Consider the following 23,302-nt stretch of genomic DNA (forward strand, 5'->3'; position numbering starts at 1 on the left):
TTAAAAAGAGAGTAAAAGGCTTCATTTGCCATTTCATTGATGAGGATTTGCTGGCAGATGCAGATGCTAAGCCATCCCTGCCACCAAAGCTTTTGATCCACCAGGCCTGTCTAACAAGCCTAATAGGTTGTACACTTTTGCTTAAGTGATCAAAACTAATCCCTTGCCTAAAAATCTTACTCAAATCCTAATTCAATTCACTATCCCATTTAGGAGAAAGAGAGTTATTTACTGAGAGATAGAAAAGGAAAAGCAATTAAAGGCAATTAAATGTTTTCCTTTGAAACATGGATGTCTTTTGGACTCTGGACCCAAAATTCTCCACCGTATTAAGTGGTCATCACTAGTCAATTAAGACCGTAGATTCAGGAATAAGATCTGGTATAACTTTTCTGATTGGAACTATAAGTCCCTGAGTAAATGTCAAAGCCTCAGTTTCCTTGTCTGTGCAATGGAGATAATGCTAACCATACCTCCACTGACAGGATACTGTGAAGATCAGGAAAATAACATACATAAGGTACCTAGTATTGTACCTAGTACATAGCTGCCAATAAAAGAGTAAGTTATTTCTATTAACAGCACATTTTTCTAAATCCTCATCAGATTTTTCTGCCAATAAGTTTACTTACTCTTCACTTTGAATATGCTTCCAGAAAAGTTGTTAATCTAAGATACCGACACATAGAGAAATCTGAGTTCCTCTTTTCATGCCAGCTGCTTTTTAAAAATCATAGCAAGGATAGCATAGACACAGTTAAATTCACCTGTGACATCCTGTTGCCCTGAATGCATCTATGACCTCTTACAGGACAATTTTAATATTTTAATGTTCATGGGCCTCAGTCTAACACTATAACTTATTCCAAAAATCACAATGAACCTCAGCCTAACACTATAATTTATTCCAAAAATTACAATGAATGTAATGTTTTTGTTCGATGTCTTGCAATGACATTTAGACAAAAGCCATGAAATGCAGCCCCACCTAGCAGTAAACATGATAGAGCTGACTTCGTGTGAAATGATCAATTTCAGCCTCCAGCCAGCCCAAACAAGAAGCTATGCACGCCCTTAATGTGAACTTTAAAGCAAAGCATCTCACAGGAGACAAGAACCAAAACACACAATCACATTGCAAATGGATTTATGCCTTCTAATTGACTTGTTAACTATGCTAATATATTTATGTCTTTCTGCCTTTTTATATTGCTTTCAATAGATAATGCTATAGAACTGAATGGTACGAGATTAAAGAACAAAGCAACTGAAGATTTCCATAAACCTCTTTTCTATAGGAAACCAGATTATATTATTTTTGTGTATCTCCAAACATTTTATTTCTATAGCAAGTTTATTGCTTCTCAGAAGACAGCATCTTTTAATTAGGCTTCACAGCCTAAGGGAAAAGGGTTCAATTACTTCTGTTTAGACAGGACCAACTTGAAAGTGATAATACTAATGCACTTAGCAGTCTCTTCTTCTACAGAAATTGTTCAAAACATGAGGAGAAAAAAACAAAAGTAACCAAATGTTATTCTACCTGACCTCCATGCCTTCTGTTATTCTCAGGTGGCGCTGGAGGCCAGCAGGGCTTCCTAGGCTGCATTCGTTCCTTGAGGATGAACGGGGTGACCCTTGACCTAGAAGAAAGGGCAAAGGTCACATCTGGCTTCAAATCTGGATGCTCAGGCCACTGCACCAGCTATGGAACCAACTGTGAAAATGGAGGCAAATGCATAGAAAAATACCATGGCTACTCCTGCGACTGCTCTAACACAGCATATGATGGGACATTTTGCAACAAAGGTAAGACCAAAACTGTTTCCAGGCTCATTTGTAGTCATTCCTTAAACCCTTAAACATTAGGGATTTTTCATTGTAAATAAGCACGTTCTACTCTGAAGATAAGGTGATGGGAATCCTCTCCTACCTTAGGTAGGAAAGTTCCCAAATCATTCACTGGTCGCTACTGTTTACTAAGATGAAAGCAGCTTTGATGGTGGTGCAAAATTTCCCCACATCTAGCACTTACTGAAATAGTACAAAGCATGGAACCTCATCACATTCTGAGAGCGACAAAGTCACATGGCCTGATCTTCCCACATTAGGATCTCCTATTGATTGACTGATCATTTGCTGACATGAATCTGCCTGTGTGACTCAGGCATCTCCATGTTCTCCTACCTGTTGCTGAGCCCAAGCTGTACTTGCAAGAAAGCTCCTCTGGTCAGCCATTGTCCTTATCATCACTAGTGCTTCTCTTACTCAGGATGCCTTTAGGAGAGATCTGCAGGCATCTGAAGCTCCAGGCATGCTGAGATCATGCATCCACAGTCAGTTTACAGCATCTGTTATTGCTGGGTTTTCCAGTCTTGAAGGAGCCCTTGAATCCTCAGTAAATTCCACAAATCCAATGAGCAGACTATCAGAGCCCAGTGCACACACATATTTGCATTTGGGATACACCCTGGCGAACCCACATGACAGGCACAAATTCACTAACTCATCTGTGGCTTAATTTCCTGTGTGTAAACAACTGGGGTGAAGAGGGGAGCAGCTGGCTCTTTTCCTAAGCTGTAAGATAAATGCATGTAAATCACTCTTCCCTCTCTAAATGAATGTATAGCATTTGGGCAAAGTTTTCAGTAAACAGTTGGTGTATCTCTCAATAAGAAGCTTTACATAAGTAGCCTATTCATACTTTCATGAATACATGGAGAGTTGTTTACACTGGCATCATTCACACAAGATGCCACACAGAAGAAAGAACTGTACCCCCAGCATTCGCTGTACATCCAGGCTACTGTCTGGCAAGGCTAGAATATGAGCATACAAATTAGATCAGACAGGGGTGAAGAATGAGCATGAGACAATTACAAAGGTGGAAGGGAACACCAGTGCTGAATAATACCATCACACATTAACAGTGCTCTTACAGTGTGTTTTTCTGCTCAGAACAGCATGGTTCTGTGATTTTCCTGTGGCACACAATGGAATGGGTTTGCAGAACACATTAATTTCGCACTTGTAGAAATGACAGTCTTGCAATTACCATTCATTGTGCTTGATGCTAATTTAATGCAGTCATTCCCTTGCCAAAGGAATGTCTGAATGCAGTCAAGTAAGCACTAATGCCTGTGCCATTCGACTACATAAGTAACAATTTAAAGGAAATCATGATCCCCTTATTTTTGGAGAGTTAGGTTAAACACAGCAGCTCAAACAGTACTTCTGGGGGTTAATAGGCAATATTCATGAGCACAAAAGCAGAGGACTGTGCCTTGCAGTTTAGCCAAACAGAGGTAAATGAAGCCTATGTCTTTCCTCTGACATTATTTCAAGGGGTTTACACAAAAGACATCTAAATATTCTCTAAATATCTGTTCAGTAGTAGGATGAATTTATAACAGTAGTAGCTTTAACCAAAAAAATTTAAAACTGCAAAATATATTTAGAAAGTATTTGTGAGCATCCTTCCAAGTTGAGACAAGAATCTCCTTGCTCTGAGGAAATGACAGGAGTATGTAGTAGAATCAATCATGAGGCACAGCACCCCAGGAGCCTCACCTGCAGAGAGGGAGCTCCTCAGGCACAAGTGGTGGGGTTGTCCTGGGAGCTTCAGCCTGGGGCTTCCTCAGCTTTAGCCTCTCTGCCCAGGTGGCCTCAGGTCTCCGAGCAGCTCCCATAATCCTCACCTGGGTACTGCAGGCAAACAGCTCAGCTTCTAGAATGAGGGATCACACCCACCAACCAAAGAAAGAGCTCAGAAACATCCTTCTCTGACTCCCTTTGATGATATCAGTCTGTTATTATGAATGAGACCAGGCTGTAGTGCTGTGTGGTATGGCGTGGCATGTCAGGTGGGAACCATGGATAATGAAGTTACCCTTGAAAATCCATCTCAGTGCATTTAACCAGAGCCCACTTTTCTTTTAACAAGCATCTGAAATGATCGCTCTTTAGATGGCCCTTGCTGAAGCCAGGCTGAATGAAAATGAAATCTTTGGGACACTTCTATCTCACTAGGCCCTACGAGAGGTTCACAGCAGGACTGGCTTGGGATTCCATGTGAACTAAGGAAACACATTGGCCAGTTCTCTCCCTGTATGCTATGGTAGGCAAAGAGCAGCCCACAGCCTTTAAATTCTCTGTTCCTCTTCCTCCCCAACCCTTTTTCTTTCTCCACTTCCTTTCTTCTCCCCCTCTCCTTCTCATCCTTCGCCACCTTCCTCCTGCCCCTCCACCAAAACACTGTCTCTACATGGATCCTTCTGTATGTCTACTTCTCTATGTTCGCCCCTCCTGTCCTTACCTCCTGCTCTTTTGCTTGAGTATATGTTTAATTTGTGAATCATATTTGTTGTGCAGCTGCTCCACCGACCTTCACTGACCTCAGTGACAAGGCTGGATTGAAGCAGATCCCTCAGGATGATGTTCTTTTGCTTCCTACATGATGTGCATTTCATCTACCCTCCACTAGACCAAAAAAGCCCTCCTGTCTAATATCTTATCAAAAACTACTCCCAGAGTCCCTTTCAAAGAGCTCCATAAAGATTTGATCACCAATTAAGGTGTTAGCTCTCCCTGGGCTGTTTGCATCTTAAAAGAAGTGCTGACTGGAAAATTTCTCATGTTGTTAGAGACAACACAAGGGCATCCCCGAGATCTTATAACTAGACCAGGTACCCCATCCCTTTATCTGCCTCCCGGTCGCTATGCAGTCCTTGTCTTCTCAGGTATACACCAACCAGCAGCCATTGAACACAGTGAGACAGCTCCATACTGTGGTGGAACTCCGTGGTAGCCTGAGTCTCTGGATACTTCAAGAGACTTCCAGAAGCAGGAACTAGCCCTGCCTGGAAAGAAGGTTTGGTTACAGATCTCCCATCCACAGCATTCTTGGGTGCCTCTATTGGGGATCACGTGGATCATTACTTGACGAGGCCAAAGACAAATTTCTCTGATTAAGCTTATTCCTTCTTCAGTTGTCAAACCCCAACCACTCAAGAATTTTATGCCTATCAAAGTCATTTTTAACAGCAACCAGAAATTAGTGACATAGACTGAAGCACACTTTCCTGTGTGTCTTCTCTGTGTTATTAGAGCAAGGGGGAAAATAACTGACTTGACTACAACAGCTAAAGCAATTTCTATGTTGATTTTTGTGATTGAATGTTATAGTGGACTGAACAGTGTCCCCCAAATCATATTCGCCTGAAACCTCAACAGGTAATCTTGTTTGGGTATGTAATTAAATTAAGGTGAGGTCATAGTGGATTGAAATAGGCCTAAATCCAATCACAATGCCCTTACCAGAAGGAAAAAGGACATAGAGAGAGACACAGAAAAGGAGGCCATGTGTAGGAGACAGGGATCAGAGGTCTGCCTAGGGCCACCCAAGGCTCCAAGAAGCAAGACAGGATCCTTCCCTAAAATCTTGGAAGATGCTTGGTCCTGACAACACCCTGATTTCTCCCTTCTAACCTCCTTGACTATGAGAGGATAGGTTTCTGTTGTTTTATGTCACCCATTTCCTGGCATTTTGTTAAGGAAGTCCTAGGAAACTAAGGCAAGTGCTAATAAAAGTCAGCAGTCCTCTTAGCTCTTAACACCGATCACAGCTCAGTTTCCTGAGAATTTAGAAAGTGCTTGCTGGCGGTGAGCTGAGCCCTCTCATCATGTTAGTCTCATTTACTTCTCTCCACACAGCCTGGTGAAGCCATTGCTCTTACTGTTACCTCCATTTTGCAGAGAAATTAACGTAGATACAAACGGGTGGGGTAACTTGCCCTAAGATTCATGTCCTAGTAAGTGGCAAGGCTTCCTTGCCTTTAGTTTTGTGTCAATTGAAACTGTAGCATCTAATCTTAAAAGCTTTTTGGCTCTTGCAGCTGAGTTTAAAATTTTGACTCTTGGATGCATAATTTATCATAATAAAAACGGGACAGGAGATCTGAACAGGGATTCTTTCTTGCCATGTTTACACATAGGATGTCTTTATCAGCCCACTGATTTAATACATTCCACTGAACATCATCCCAGTTTATTTTGTGATGCTATAACAGAAAGACTGAGTCATTTATAAGGGAATAAAATGTATTTGTTCTCAATTCTGGAGGTTGGGAATTTCAAGCTCCACGGGCCTACAGTGGTGAGGACCTTACGCTGCTTTGTCCCATGATGGGAAGCAGAAGGGCTAGAGAATCTGAGAGCAGAAGCTAAGCGTATCCTGGCATGAGGAACCTGCTCAGAGATGCTAACCATTCCCACTGGAATAGCATTAATGTATCCAGGAGAGCAGAACCCTCCAGATCTAATCACCTCTTAAGATCTCACCCCTCAGTTCTGCTGCTTTAAGGATCAGGTCTCCAGCACAGGGACTCTGAGGGACACATCAAAGCATAACAAACACCTCATGTGCCTGGCGACCTTGAGTATGTAGGTAGGTAAGTCTGACAATGATGACAATGATCTGTACAGAGGAAATCAGGAAAATCTGGAGAGTCTGAAAGCAACACATATCCATTCGATGGTATTTAAGCAGCTGAAAGCAGTTCTCTATTATAGTCCCCTCACTGAGCCAAGTTTAGCAAGAATTTTAACATCAAGAAACACAAAAATATCCCTTCATTCACTAGTCTGCACTTTTTTCCATAAAAATATTCGTGTTCATTTGCCAAACTAGGATTGCTGTTGGAAAAGGCTTATCGCTAAGCACTCAATCCATTTTCTAACTCTGGGGAGTCCTGTATTCTTCTGACGCATTCATTTATTTGGTGGTTAGACAAAGGCCAAAATTGGATGGACAAAAGTCACAAGATGGCTCAGAGACTAAAAGAGATGTGTGGAGATTCAATCATCGCAGAGACACCACCAAGTTATAGCCATAAATATGCACACCACCCACATGGCTGCCCCTCTGAGTTTTATGACATGGACCCAGGTTTTACGATTTATATAATTAATGTGGCCAATTCAAGTTCTTACCTAGAAAATGGGCAATGGAATTATGTGTGAGGAGGAATTCAACTTTCTTCTTTACCTGTTGTACAAACTGGAGGAAATTTTTCATCATCTCTGAGACTAATTTTCAAGAATACACAGTATTTACTTCCTGGGCCACCCTGGCGATCACATGGAACAGAGAATGAATTTCCAAACAGAGAACCTGACCCATATCTGGCCAGTGCAAATGTCATTTTTCATCCTCAGCACTTCTTTCCTTTTCCTGTTTGTGTTTTGTTTGTACTTTTAATCATGCTGTTCTGTAATCTTTCTCTAAAAGCTTTGACTTTGAGCTGCTTAACCGGCTTCATTTCAGTGATCCCTGAGGGCTGAATTGCCACTCTGATACTTCAGAAACAAGGGCAGTATCAAAATATGTCATCTCGACTGAATTTTGACCATGGTAATAGTATTTTGAAAGTAACAAGAAAAGTCCCCAAACCATAAGCCCTGGTGAACTGAGGAATGCACAGAGATTCTGGAAGATTTAACTAGACAACACACTCGTCCTGTGCCAGGGGTCACATGCAGTAGTACAATTCCTGGTGCAAGCTGTTTGTCCCTGCCAAGAGCCAAATTTGATCTCCACAGCCACCCCTGCATCCCTTTCTTTTTTGGTGGATGGAGTCTTATCCTCGATTCCAGGTTAAACATGTAAGGGAGAAGAGATTTTTCCATCTCGTCTCCTCGAGGAATGGTACATGTCAACTGGAAGGAGGTGGATTTTCCAAAAGCAATTTTAGGACTTTACCAACAGTAAATTTTAAGACTGACCACAGTAAGTCCACTGGACACCTTGTTAGACTGAGTCAAAAAAGCTATTTAATTAAAATAAAATAATAGAAAACATTATAAACAAGAAAGGAAGAAAAGAAGAGAAATATTGGAGTTACATGCCTTCAGATCTCATCCTTGTATAAAACCAGTTAAGCCAATGACAAAAATGGCCATTTTTTTAAAGTCTGCTTAGCTAGCCTTACTAATCCTAGCCTGGAAAACAGTTTCACACCAGTGGAGAGAGATAGTTTCAGTGACTCCTTTTTCATTTCCAATTGGAACAGGAAGTTTGATAGATTTGGAAGAAGGCCCGCAGAACAAGAATAGCATCCTTTTTCTTTTCTCTCTTTGAGTAGTATTCAAGAAGGGAAAATATCCCCTTTCTATTAATGTATTTCTTAAATCTTCAGACCTTTGGATACAACCTAAAAGTATCATGGTTACACATGAAGATAATCTGCTTAAAAGCTTTTTAAAGATGAATGAGTAAGACAAGTCAAAAAAAACTTATGGATAAAAGTCTTTCATGGTTAAAAGAAAATATTTTTTATTTTATTCCAAAAAGTTAAAGCTGCAGAGATAGCTAACAAGATGAAGTGACTTCATTATAGAATTTTATGGTGGCAAAATAACATTCTTCTTTGCCTGGGGTTCTCTTTGGGGTTCCTGATTCAAGAAAACCTAGTTAATTAATGTTCCCACAGGAAGAGATTTAAAACTGCAGTAGGTACAAGCAAGTCCTCTGTAAAACTTTCTAAGTGTAATAGAGCTTTGGATTTACTTTGATTGTAGGATAAATAACACTTTTTTCAGGTTTGTGCTGTTTTTAATCCCCACCAAATTTTGAAAACAGCTGATTTCTCCCTCATGTGTCTTTTTCTGGGTGTTAGGTGTTTATTTCCCATTCTTTGGCAATGATCAGAGCTCTAAATATTGAACTTTACAGAAATAAACCTCTATCTTCTTTCATATATTAGCTCTGTGATTTCGACTGGCACTGTGTGTATTTCTTTCTAAAAGGAATCACTCTAATAAACTGTCCTGAGGTTTTGCTTTTAAATTGCTCATGTTTTGGGCTTCCAGAAAGCAGGTCCTTTCTCTAGCATCCACTTTGCCCTTGCGTACTTTGTCATATCCATGGAACGTGACAATCTGCTTCTGACATGCGATTTCTCTGCTCTGCTCTTGGTTTGTGTGCTCACTGATTCCAACAGCAGCTATCAGGCTTAATCTAAGCATCCCTTGGCTACAGGAAAATTACTTTCTTAAATGACCAAGTCAAAAGGTCTTAAATTGACTTTCTCACTGTTTATGATAGTCCCATTATATAGATCGACTTGGCTTGGAATCCATTCACATATGTTCACCTCTATTGATTGTAATAGTGGTTGATCTAGATAAATGTATATCATATATTTTTATCAGTTAAAACCAAATTGTAAAGAAAAGAAATTATTAGTCACTTATGCTATCTGAGTCGTCCTTCATTCAGCAATTTTAACATAATCTCTTCATGTTTTCATGAGGACTGCATATAACCAATATGCTTGCCTTAACCGTGTTCCCTGACTCATCCAAGGGATAAATTCACCAAATATAAGGTGGTTTATAAAATATTCAAGTCCTATAAGAAATATTCTCAATTAAATCAAATTATTGACTGTAAAAGTTATATTCTATGTGAATTAAGTAAAGTCAAGTAGTTATTAATAGTAATTTTATCTCTCAAAAGATACCTGGCTCAAGGTTAATGGAATATGGGGATGTCTACTACATATTTGCTATGTGGAAAGGCATCAGTTGCCACTGAGGAAGTCCAAAATGAATTGCAAGGCTTTGAGTGAGGTAGAAATGAGATATCCAAATGCATTATGAAGGAAATGTAAGACAGAGTGATACGAATCCTGGACATGGACACTTACCCTGACCATTCTATCAGAAGAGTTGCTCCCAACATCCCATCAGAAGGTGCCTTGGTTGCCAATAATGGGCTGCAATTAACTTGGGGTCAGGGATTAGCCTACAGGAGAAAACCCTTCAAAATACATGTGTCTGAAAGACAAGAATCTATGTACTACAGGCATGACAAAAATAAAAACAATTAAAGGTATATCATTAAAACATTATTAAACATTCCAATATTTGACAAAAACTAGTCCTTGAAATAATGCAATTGATACTTATAATTTGCTTTTAATATTATAAAACAGTTACTTTAGAAAATTAATAGAGGACAAACTATTTTAGAATTTATATCACTTTAACTCATTTTCATCTTATTCCTCCGTAGCCAGTAACATTTAGGGAGGTCTTTTCTTGTCCAGTTCCTAGCATGAAAACAAGGGAATTTGTTCCATTTTCCAAAATGTTATGGGAACAGTAAGTATTTTTTCCTCAAACTATACCTACTTCACCTCCCTGAAACCCACCTTCCTATACCCCAGCTTCTAAAGAATTTTGCATGTATCTATTGGATATACTCTCTCCAAATATTTATACTCTTAAAAATATAAATTCAGAGGCTCAGGCTATTGGCATAGAAAGTCTATTTAAAGAACTAATAATAGAAGCTTCCTAAATCTTCAAAGAAACATAAACACCCAAGTACAGGAAACATTTAGAACCCCAAACAAGGCAAGATCAAAAGAGAACCTCTCCATCTCACAATGTAGCTAAAATGGCAAGATAAAAATGAAAGAATATTGAAAGATGCAAGATAGAAATGCAAAGTCTTTTACAGAGGCAATCCTATCAGAATAACTGCACACATCTATGCAGAAATTCTGAATGCCAGGAGAGTGTAGAATGGTGTGTTTCAAGCCCTGAAAGAAAATAACTGTCAAGCTAAATCACTATATCCAGCAAAGCCATTCTTCAAAATGTGAATGAAATATAAAGCCCTTCCAAGATATGCATAAACTACAGAAATTCATGACCAGTAAGCCATCGCTGCAGAAAATTGTTTAAGTAATCCTTCATACAGAAAATGGGGAGTAGATAAACTAATAATAGGAATTATGGAAGATTCAAACATTAGAGAAGAAACAAAGTGACAGGAATTAGTGCATACTCTTCTATAACAATTCTTAATGTAAATGGTCTTAATTCTCTACTTGAAAGACACAGACTGGCATATTGGATTAAGAGCAATACCCAGCTCTTTTCTGCTTGCAAGAAACACACCTCACTAGCAAAGATATACACAGACTGAAAGACAAAGGATGCAAAATATTATTCCATGTAAATGAAACCCAAAAGCAAGAGTAACTATACTCATATCTGACAAAGAGGAGTTCAAAACAGAATTTGACCACCAAAGATCACCACATATTAGCAAAGTGATTAATCCCCCAAGAAATTACAGTGATTATAAGTATATATTCACCAAACTTTGGGTTGTCCAATTTAATTAAACTAACACCACCAATATAAAAGAACATTGGTTTGCAATAAAATAATAGAGTGGCAATTCTCTACTCTCACCAACAGATAAGTCACCCAGGTGAAAAAAAAAATCTACAATGAGAGATCAGAGTTACAGTACATTATAGGTCAAGTGTACTTAACAAATGTCTGTAGAGTATTTCATTCAACAACTATAGAATTACACTCTTCTCAGTGGCTTGTGGAACAGTCTCCTAAATAGATCACATTTTAGGTCATAAAGAAATCCTTAAAAATACAAAAAATTGAAATCAATTTTTACATCTTACTGGCATGAAACTAGAAGTCAACAACAAGAATAGCCACAGAAACTATATAAACACGTGGGGATTGAACAATTCACTTCTGAGTAACCAGTGAGTCATTGAGGAAATCAGGGAGAAATTTTAAAGTTTCCTGTAAACAAATGAAAATGTAAACATAAAATGCCAAAATCTCTAGGATACAGCAAAGACAATTCTAAGAGGGAAGTTTATGAGTGGCCGCATCAAAAACTCAGAGAAATATCAAATAAATAACTTAATGGTATATTTCCATGTCTTAGAAAAAACAAGAACAAACCAAACCTAACAGAAAAAATAAATGACAAGAATAGAGCAAAAATTAATGAGGAGGACACTGAAAGGACAATACACAGGATCAATATAACATAGAATTGGTTCTTTAAAAAGATAAGCAAGATTGACAGACCATTAGCCAAAATAACCAAAAGAAAGCAAGAGGAGACCCACGAGTAGAGATGAAAAAGAGTATGGTACAACAGATGCCACTAAAATCCAGATGATTATTAGGGTTACTCAGAAAACACACATTCTAATAAATTGGAGAATTCAGAAGTGCATAAATTTCTAGATCAATTTGACCTACCCAAACTGAACCAAGGGGACAATATAAATATGGAAAAACAAGGCAACAAGATGCCTGAAAACATCCTTAACCACCCAAAAGCTTATTTCATGGCACTGAAGTAGAGGAAGTGAGAAAAGCAAAACACTCAAATGACAAATGATAAAAAATGTTTAAGCAGAGCAAAGAAGACACAATTGTGTAAGATGTTTAATGAACTTAGGTAGGAGATATATAAACAGATAAAGGAGTTAATGAACAAAATATTTGGCAAGCTTAAAGATGATGCAAATAATATGCTGATTGTATTAAACAAGACAATACAAGATAGTAATAAGCATTTGGGTAAAGAATTAAGAATTATGAGATGAAACACATAAAAATCTAGGATATGAAAATTTCAATTGCAAGTAAGAGTAGCAGTTTTTAAAAAGTACCAAAAATGTCAAAACTTGAAAACTAGGCTGATGCAGGAGATCATGTACATCACTTCATGATAAAATCCCTGACAAAAGTAGGTACACAAGGACCTTATCTCAAACTGATACAGGATACTTACGATTAATCCACTGCCAATCTTTCTAAATGGGAAAAAAACTGAAAACACTCCTTTTAAAACCAGGAACAAGGCAAGTTGTTGATTCTCATCATGCCTACTCAATTTGAAACTTTAGTCCAAACAATCAGGAAAAAGAAAAAAATAAAGGGACTCAAATAGGAAAATAAGAAGTTAAAATATCCTTGTTCATGATACCATGATCCTTTACATAGTACATCCCAAAAATTCCACTGCATGACCCTTAGAACTAATACATTCAGCAAAGTAGCAGATGCAAAATCAGTATACAAGATAGCCTTCCCACACAACAATGAACCCACTGAGAAAGAAATGAGGAAAATAGTCCCATTCATGGTAGCTTCAAAAAAATTTAAATATCTAGGAATTATCTTAAGCAAGTAAGTAAAAAACCAATATAATGAAAACTCTAGCATTCTGGAGAAAAAGAACAGACTGAAAGGGAAGGAATGCTCATTCCGAAGCCCAGCAGCACCATGACTTAAAAACTGGACAACTATATAACAATAACAAAAAAGAGAACTATAGACCAATATCTTTGATGAAAATAGGTGTCCAAATTTTTAATGGAAGACTCCCAAACCAAATATAGCAACACATTAAAAAGATTGTATACCATGATCAATTTGGCTTCATTTCAGGGATACAAGAGTGGTCCAATATACACAAATCGATAAATATAATATATCAATTTAATAAAAACAAGAATAAAACCCACATCACCATCTCAATTGACCTAGTAAAGGCCTTTGACAAAATCCAACTTCTTTTCATGATAAAAACCCTAAAGAAATAAGGTATTGAAATATCATTCTTCTAAAGGTTTTATATGGTCAACCCAAAGCCACTATCATTCTAAATGGGGAAAAATTGAAAGCATTTCTTCTAAAATCAGAACCAAGGCAAATATGTCCATGCTTACCATTTCTTTTTTTTTTTATTTAAGAGGAAAAAGAGAAATACACAAAACAAAACAAAGCAGTGTAAGGTTACATATAATACAGAACTACAAAAAAAAGCATAACAGTAAGAAATCACCTGTTAATAGATTACATATTATCATCTTGGAAATAGTTGCTCAAATCACAGTATCAAAGAATACAAAGTAGACATTCAAACAGAGAGACTACAAACAGCTGTGTTCAATGATCCAAAAACATTAATATAGTCAGCTATTCAACATCCCTATACACACTTGCTGTTATATCCGTTAGAGCTCTTTTTTCCCCTTCCTCTCTTTTTACAACAAAATTTACACATTTTAGATTTTATTACTCCTTAGTTCTTATTACTTTTTTGGGGGGGGAGAATAAAGTCAAATATGGCAGAACAAAGCTGTCAGTGAAAATCAAGGATAGACTTAGCACATGATGTAGAACAGAGTATACGGTTATTAACAATAGTTATCAACGTTGTCTCTTGTTTCCTTAACATGCTTACCATTTCTATTCAATATAGTTCTTGAAATTTTAGTTAGAAAATTATGTGAGAAAAAATAAAGGGATACAAATAGGAAAGGAAGAATAAAATTATCCTTGTTTGCAGATGATCTGACCCTATATTTAGATTATCCTAAAGACATCATAAAAAGACTTTTAAAATTGATTTTAAAATTCAACAAAGTAGCAGGATATAAAATCAGTATTTAAAAATAAAGTTATATACAAATAATAAACTAGCTGAGAAAGAAATCAGGAAAATAATTCCTTTCACAATAGCTTTAAAAATACCTAGGAATCAAACAACTGAATGAGATAAAAGATATCTACAATGAAAATTCCAGAACTTTGATGAATGAAATGATAGAAGATACAAGAAGATGGGAAGACTTCCTGTGTTCATAAATTGGAAAAATTAATATTATCATGATCATATTACCAAAATCAATCTGTAATTTCCATGCAATCCATCAAAATTCTAGTGGAGTTCTTCACAGAATTAGAAAAAATAGTTCTAAAATTTACATGGATACACAAAAGACCCAGGATAACCAAATCAATTCTAAGAAAAAAATAAAACTGGAGGCATCACAGTACACAATTTCAAATTACAGTATGAAGCCAGAGTAACAAAAAGGCTGCATGATACTAGCACAAAAAGTGGACTTGTAGACCAAGGGAACAGATTAGAATGCACAAACAAGCCACCAGATATAATCACCTGATTCTGGGCAAAGAAGCCAAAAATATGTGTTGTAGAAAAGGCAGCCTCTTCAACAAATGGAGCTGGGAAAACTGAATCCCATTTGAAGACTCTGACTGAAACAAGATCTCTATCTCTCACCATGTTCAAAAATCAGTGCAAACAAGCCAAAGACCTAGATATAAAACCTGAAACCTTGCAACTGCTAAAGGAAATGGGGGGGGGGGGAACACCTGAAGCCATAAGCACAAGTAAAGCCTTCCTGAATATACTCTAGCAGCACAAAAAATAATCATAAGAGTCAACAAATGGGACTACATCGTTTCTGTACAGCCAAGAATACAACCAACAAAGTTAAGAGACAGAAGATGAAATGGGAGAAAATCTTTGCCATCTACTCTTCTGACAGAAGATTCATATCTATAATATATACAGAACTCAAAAAATGTTAACAATAAAAAAATAAAATAGCTCAATCAATAAATGGGCAAATGAACAGAGACTTCCCAAAAAAGTACAAAAGGTCAATAAATACAAGAACATATGCTCAACATCTTTAGTCATTAAGGAAAATCAAAACTACATTGACATTCTATCTCAACTAGTCAGAATGGCCACCAGGAATACAAAAGGCAATAAATACTGGCAAGGATGAAGGAGGAAAAGGAAGCCTTCTATGCAGCTGATGGGGATGTAAGTTAGTATAACCCCTAAGGAAATCAGAATGGTTTCTCAAAAAATTAAAAATACAGCTACCACCTAATCCAGTCACACCACTTCCTGATGTACATCCAAAAGAATTAAAGTCAGCATACTAAAGAGATACCTACCTACCCATGTTTATTACAGCCCAACTCACAATAGCCAAGATACAGAATCTGCTGAGCCACTCATCAACCAAGAAATGGATAAAGAAATGGGATCTATGCATATGCAGTACTGTTTAGCAAGAAAGAAGAATGAATCTTTGTATTTGCAGGAAAATGGATAGATCTGGTCATATTGTTAGTCAAAAAGGAGTGACTACTATTACACTAGAGGAAGGCGCTAAAGGAGGGGGATGAGGGATGTAAACACAGGTAACGGGGTGTGGGCATGGTCAAAATAGTTCATACACACTGAAATCTTCCCCAAAATGTGGAAGTAGTTGTCAGGGGAAGGGGAGTGATGGGAGTGCAGTGACCAGAGTACTTTATATGCATGAATGAGTCTCCCAAAACAAAGCCCAGTTATCTATTCAACAAATATATACTGTTTTTAAAAGGTGTGGAAAATAAATGTTTATTAAAGTTTTTAAAATACCAATTCAGGGGTAGATCAACAATTTGATATGTAAATGACAGTCTTTACTCAATCTTCATTTAAGGCCCTTTAGGAAATCCTTTATTCTTATTTCATACACTGACTTCAGACTTTACTGAAGCAAATGTTCTTCCTTTTTATTTGCACCAGCGACTTCCCATTCATTCACTGCAGGGAACAGTTTTACTTCCTGTCTTCCTTTCTCCCCAAGGAGTTGGGTCAAGTATGTATTGAAGAAAAAAACCCAAATTCTAGCTTATATGTACACTTTCTCTCAGCAGTCATCACTGGCACAAAACTATTCTGTCAAATCTATCTCTTTTTCACCTTCTCCCTTGACCACCAACACAATCAACATTATCATAAAATAATTTTGCTTTGAAGAAAGAGAAGTTTTGAGCTTATTCCAGTTAAAGAAGAAACAGTGGATCTAGAATCACATAAATTTCAGTGTCAGCATTATTGAAAGCAAAAATGGATGATCATGTAACTGTCTTGGCTTTCAGTTTCTTTATAAATTGAACCAATGACACAAAATGCATTGTTCCCTGACTATAAGGATCAAATGAGCTGATGCATGTGAAAGTGTTTTGAAAAGCATTGTATCAGTCAGCCTTCCTTTACTAGGACACAATATCTGACACGCACAACTTAAAGGAGGAAAGTTTAATTCAGCTTATGATTTCAGGAGATTCAGTCCATGGTAGGTCAGCTCAAAGGCAGAAACATCATGGTGGAAGGGTGTTGGAGGAGAAAGGATACTTAGTTCATGGGTGTTAAGAAGTAGAGTATGGAAGCAACATCAAGGAGGAAGGGGAAAGGGATCAACCATAATAACCAAGGTCACACCTCCGTGACCCACTCGAACACACCAAAAAGTATGCTCCACCAACTCCTTGGATGACTTTCATACCAATCGTCTGGACACAATCAAGTTTAACCATCATATGCATAATGGTACAAAATGAAAATTACTATTATTGAGGTTTTTGATCTCTAAGTCAAAGATCCTGGAGCTGGGACTTTTCTTAATGAGAACCTTACAAAGGATAAAACATTGTCATTCAAAAGCTATCAGAAAATTCTTCACAGAATTTTACTACCCACAGTGTGGTAGTATCATTGCAGCAATTGGTAGCAAAAAGCCAGACCCTTCTACTTGTTGATATTAATGTCTCTGCATGCAATATCTGGTTGCTCAAAGATCAGAAAGCTCAGAAAGACAGTAGAATGTAGAGCTGTACCATATTATGGGATGCAGTGCTATATTCACAGTCAATCCAATACTTGAAGAGAGATTGCCCTGATTAAATTTCCCTCTCACTTGTGGAATTGTCATCAATCATTTGGCCTAGAACATTATTAAAGTGGCAGACACACTCAAGATTAAATAAACACTGATTCCCTTGAAGTTATTATTGAGAATTTTAGTAAACAATACTGGTTCCTTGAATGTCTTATGGCATTTCAGCAAATAAAAAGCAACTACTAAATTCAAAAAACTCCATTGAATTTTCCTCTTATCTCAAATGATTAATGATCCCTCTGCCTTCTCTGTCCTTTTATTAAGGTTGACAGTATCAGTTCACATTTATGGGCCTAGATTTCTCTCAGGTCTAAGTCAGACATAGCCTAAATATTTGCTCAAGCCCACAGCTGGCCAGGTCATAATTTTCAGAATCAGAAATTAATAAATATGCTTTCTAAAAAGTTACTATTGAGATAACCTAGTGTAAATCCCTTTTAAATAGGTCTATTTTAGTGTGTTTTACATTTCCTTAGTAAGTGTGTTGTAATAGATTCTTATAAATTCAATTTAAAATATAAATTAGTTCAGGTAAGTCAAATTAAACAGTAGGTCAAGTTATTAATTTCAAGCAAGTGTAAAATTCTCTTCCTTTCCTTTATAAGCCAAAACTTTATCTTGTATGGCCTCAGAAAGTACCCACCTGAATCATTAGCTACATGTGGTCATTATAGAACCTCATAATTTATTTAAAAATATCAGACTATTTTGAAATGTTCTATTTCTCTTGTCATAATGAATTTACCATTCTTCTGACTTTCATCTTTTGCCCTAACATTCAAATGTCACTGGGTTGCTTAGTTCAACACTTCTTCAATTACTCTAAGTGGTTAAGAGTTCATGAAGCTCTTTTTGTCATAAAATCAAAATATCTCATAGTTAAAAAGGGTACTACACTCTTTTATATCCAATTGACATTCTCTCGAACACCTCCTTTTACACCACTAAACTAAGCACTTTCATATGTCTCTACCTTATTTAACCATTACAATGACTTTAAATTACAGATAGTATCACGTCTACTTTAAAAATGAAGAAACAGATCTCCAGAGGTGAAGTTTATTACCCTAAATCACGTGGCTCATAAGTGGCAGATTGGGGCTGGCTGTCCAGGCCTGGGCCTGCTGTTCCCACCAGCATGGTGTGCTCATCACACTATTTCCCCTGGCTCAGAGCCACCCTGTGCTGGCAGAGAACTCAGGAGCCCCTGAGACTATTCACTCCATATTTGAACACTTCTGACCTCTGGAGAGTTTTCTCTTATCTTCGCTACAGATGGAGACTCTCTTCATGAAGAAACAGTGGGTATCGGGCTCTGGGTTCAAATTCCTTGCCTCTGAGAACTCAGGAACATTATGAACATTAATAATTCCTAGGTTAAAGAGACACAGGCATCTAAACTAAGTTTGACACATAAGAGGCATTTAGCGGTTAATAAATTCCTTGTGCTTTCCTATGCCAAATCCTAAATGAATGCTGCAACCCACACACTCAGGGCTTTAGAGCTCCAGTTTTCATTTTCTGTTCTACCCAGACAGCCTTGAAGGACAACCCACTAGCTTTTGAGTGCATAAGGACAAATTCCTGAGTTCTAAAACTATTATATAACATGTTTTACCTGATTTTTCTTTTTTTTTTTTCTGTCACATCATCCTCATGTGCGTTGGCCTAAGCCCCAGAAATTTTCAGTAAGTTTCCTTCCTCCCTGGAGACTGTGTGGCTGAACAAGAAACCACATGTGCGTACACACACACACACACACACACACACACACACGCATGCAGGGACAAAGACTGATGTGAGGTCCACTCGCTGATCTCTGTTGTCTTACACAACACAGTTCTTTTTATATTGTTGAGGGCTCCACCTGACATCCTCCCTGTGATTTGTGTTCATAGAGGAAATCATTTTTCTCCCCACTTGCATAAGGAGAAGAATGAAACACAGGACTTGGAGAGACAAACCTAACACTAGAAACCACTCAAGACTGTTTTATAACAAAGAACGTGATTTGCAGGGTAAATACAGGCCATGCCTAGTGGGCTGTGATTTGCTGATTGATGGCCACTGAAAGACTGCAGGATCTGTGCACTTGTCTGGAGATGGGGTTATGTGCGAAGAGCCTCTGATCACTGAAATTCCAAAATCCAAAGAAAACACAGAAACAACCAATATAAATCTCTACATGGCTTTTCTAAGGAGATGGGCGAGTAGACCACAGTCTCAGTAATGCACCACCGTTACAAAGAGGAATTTCACTGATAGTTCTGAGCTTGGGTTGCCCAGCAGCTCTGACTCCTTCATTACAATTAAACAGCAGTGCTGAATCACAGCGAGAGCTCGCCTTCCTCCAGCCACAGGATAATGTAAAAATTATGACACAACTAAAATATTTATCATCTACACAAGAGGAAAAGAATTCAAAAATCAAGACACAGCCTGCAAGCATGCGGGAATCCAGAGCAGGCCTTCTTCCTTTTTATAGAATAAACTGCCCAGGTAAAGAGCTGCCCCCCACCAGCTTCATCCCAACACACTGAGGGTCTCACCTCCCCAATCCCACCACACTTATACACTTACACATACACTCACACACACATGCCCACATGCACACATACACACATGCACACATACACACACCACCCAAGCTTTCAATGCTCACTGTAAAATTAAACTGCAGACTCTGAGATCAGATGGAAGAAGATTGCAGAAGAGCAAGAGGTTAGGGAATGTGCCTAAAGACCAGCCGCTCTCCCCTCTTTCCTTTTACTTGCCTGACCAGCTCATCTTCCTTCTTGTGGCCTGTTATTTTAATCAGAGCATCCTCTCCATCAGCAGGAGCTGATCAGGGGGGCTGGAGAGCCTATCACTCTTGGACGCTTGAGAATGGGTTAAATCAATAAACCAAGTCCTTACCCAGAACATCAGGGCCAAGGAAGGGGCTTGTGCAGGATGGAGGGGGAAGGAGGGAAATAAGATGACTTCTGGGAGAAGCCAGAGTGGAATTTCCATCCCAAGAGGCTGGGAGGGGCCCAGGAGAAAGGGAGGCCCAGCAGAGATGCCCTTATCCCTTTATGACCCTGCCCAAAGTCAGCCCCATTGCCTTGGCAGAGACAGGGAACTTCTCTTTCTCTCCCTCCTTCTTTCTCCCTCTCTCCCCCTCTCTCTCTCTTCTCTCCTTCTCTCCCTCTGTCTCTCTTTCTGGGACTCTCCTTCTAGCAGTTTCCCTTGCTAAGATTCACATTCCAGAACAGTTGTATTAATGCTATAATTTAGTTATAGTCCACATAAACCATCTTTAGTTATTGATCTACCTTAGCACATTGTGCTGTAGGAAAATGTATTATGAGTTTCTAAAATCAATTTATATTATCATAATATACTCTTTATCATTATGTACATAATATTAACATATAAAGCAAAAACATTTTTTCTTGAAATCACTTGGTCTGCATGCTGCTCATTTAAAAATATTACTTAATATTCCATCCAGTGGGCCTTCCAAAATTTATTTAAGCTAAATTTTTAATAATTCCCATTAATATAAATTTAATATTAATCTGTTTCTCCCAAAGTAGAGAAATAGTAATTTCAACTTCCATTCTTTAAATTGTTTCCAACTTTATGGTAAAATCACAGTAAATGCTTTTTGTACATGACATTTCAATATTTTACATTATTGAAACTCATCAAATTTGGTGCTTGATGCATTTTGGTGTTAGAATTTCACCCAGGTATTCAGCCATGTGTTTGGTACTCAACATACAAGCTAGATCTTGTCACTTGATTGTCTTGTGACTTGATATCCTTTCCACTTAAAACTATTTGTTTGGTCCTCATTGTTTTTGGTACTTGAGTACCTCTTGGAACCAATTAACGAGGAGTTCCAAGGGACCACTGTATTTCTTCGGATGGGAGGCCTTATGTGGAGTGCAGAGTCAGGGGAGACAAAATGCATCTGACTTTTCACACGTTAAGCCAATCAGATTTCTCAACACACAGACAGAGTGTGCAAACTGTACACACTGACGATACCCCCTTCTCCGTACACGATTAGTGATAGTGCCATTGTTTTGTTATTATGAAATAATAACCCAAAAATGATTTCTCATCATTTTAATGTGTACTGTTCTAACAACTAGGGTAAAAAATCAAAAGGAAATTCTAGCTGATCTGATGTGTTCCTGGGCAAGGCCAAGAGTTCTCACAGCGTCACATTCACAGTGGGGAAATCACCTTCTGCTCCCAAAGTTTGCATGCTGATGTACCAGAGCAGACAGGTGTGGGGATTCTGATGCTGGAGAATTCTGACGAGTCTGTGTAATAACTGACTTGGAGTCAACTGGATACCATGTATCAAAATGTTAACTGTAGGCGCTGGGAATTCAGCTCAGTGGCATAAGCACCTGCCTTGCAAGCAGGCGGTCGTGAGTTTGATCCCCGGTACCGATAAAAACAAATAAATAAATAAATGTTAACTGTATAGAGATAGATATTATGTTTAACCCAATTATTAAACCCAGGAAATCTATTATACTGAAATTTTGTAGATAGATATCAAAGAAATATTCACTCACAATAGTCTTCACAACATTTTTATGGCAAAAAAGTAAGGATAAAAACAAAATATTCGTTAAAAGAGAACTGACTATTTGTGCTGCATAATAACCTTAGAAACATTGAGATATAATTATTTGTGAAAAAAAATTCCATGTCATATTATTTACCTTAAAATAGCAGAATAACATATAAAGTCCAAGTGAGTTTGCTTTGAAACCCATGCATGCATGTGTGTGTTATAAAATGTATCTCACACACATATATAAAAAAGGTTTTTCAACATGAGGGGATTAAACTAAATACATAGCAAAAACATATACATAAACCTTTCTGTCTTTCTTCTGTGATTTTGTACTCTATACTCATAAGCTTTAGAAGTAGCATGGTGGAAGTGAGAAAAAACAGAGTGGTAGGATCATTTTAATGCTTTGTTATATAAAATTTTTTTTGTAGTATCGGAGATCAAACTTGCAACCTCGCACTTGCCAGGCAGGTGCTTATGCCACTGAGCTAAATCCCCAGCCCACATTAAATTTTACTTTTTTACCATGATTATATGTGACTTTTGAAAGCAAAACTAAATTGAGTAGGTATAATTTAACTCTCCAAGATCATCATTTTCCTGTTTCCAAAGAGCGGGGCTGGCCACCGGGTGTGCTGTGCACGTGTGTAATCCCAGCACTCAGGAAACTGAGGCAGGAAGATGGTGAGTTCAAGGCCAGCTGGGGCTATGTGCAAGACCCTGCCTCAAATAAAGGGGGAGGTACTTTCCTTTATCTTGGCCCTACTCCATCAAAGAGCAGCGAAATTAAATACTTTTCAATTCCTTTACTACCCAAGTCTCTTTTAAATTGTCCATTATTTATTGAGCACATTACTTGATGAGCTACTCGTTCATCAAGCTATTAAAGCACCCAGTTCTGGTTAAACAAGGTGCATAGGTGGTACCTCTTCTGACTTTTTCAAGATGCCTAGGAAACATTTTTTTTTTCATTTTTAAAATGTAAGTCAACTTGAACAAAGAGGCTACAAGACAACATTTAGGAAGACAGTGATCTACAGAAGTAATAACATAATCAGCAAAGAGAAATTGAGCCCCGCCATGGCTGAGGGAAGTGCAAGGGAGAGAGCAGATTGGTGCTGCTGCCTACCCACCACCCCAAAGCTCAGAGATGGGAGGACCCAGGGAATTTAGAAGGGAAGCTGAAACAGAAGGATGGACTGAGTCTCTGTAAGAGGCTGGTCTTCTCCCACCTACTGCAGCCTGGCGGCGCCCCCATGGGCACACAGGGCAGAAGACTGGCTCCTTCTCTGAATCCCAGGACCACTCACAGAAGCTC

The 23,302-nt window shown here is 38.0% G+C and overlaps 1 protein-coding gene across 1 annotated transcript in view; it reads left to right on the plus strand.

The window, feature by feature from the left end:
- Cntnap2 (contactin associated protein 2) overlaps nucleotides 1–23,302 on the plus strand; it is a 1,917,858-nt gene that overhangs the window by 1,714,883 nt on the left and 179,673 nt on the right. The window contains exon 18 of the mRNA XM_063250667.1: nucleotides 1,573–1,809. Within this exon, the coding sequence (XP_063106737.1) occupies nucleotides 1,573–1,809 (237 nt within the window). The remainder of the gene's footprint in view (nucleotides 1–1,572; nucleotides 1,810–23,302) is intronic.

Source organism: Cavia porcellus, unplaced genomic scaffold, assembly GCF_034190915.1.
Source record: "Cavia porcellus strain 051 isolate PalLab524CR breed Dunkin Hartley unplaced genomic scaffold, mCavPor4.1 scaffold_6, whole genome shotgun sequence".
Taxonomy (NCBI): domain Eukaryota; kingdom Metazoa; phylum Chordata; class Mammalia; order Rodentia; family Caviidae; genus Cavia; species Cavia porcellus.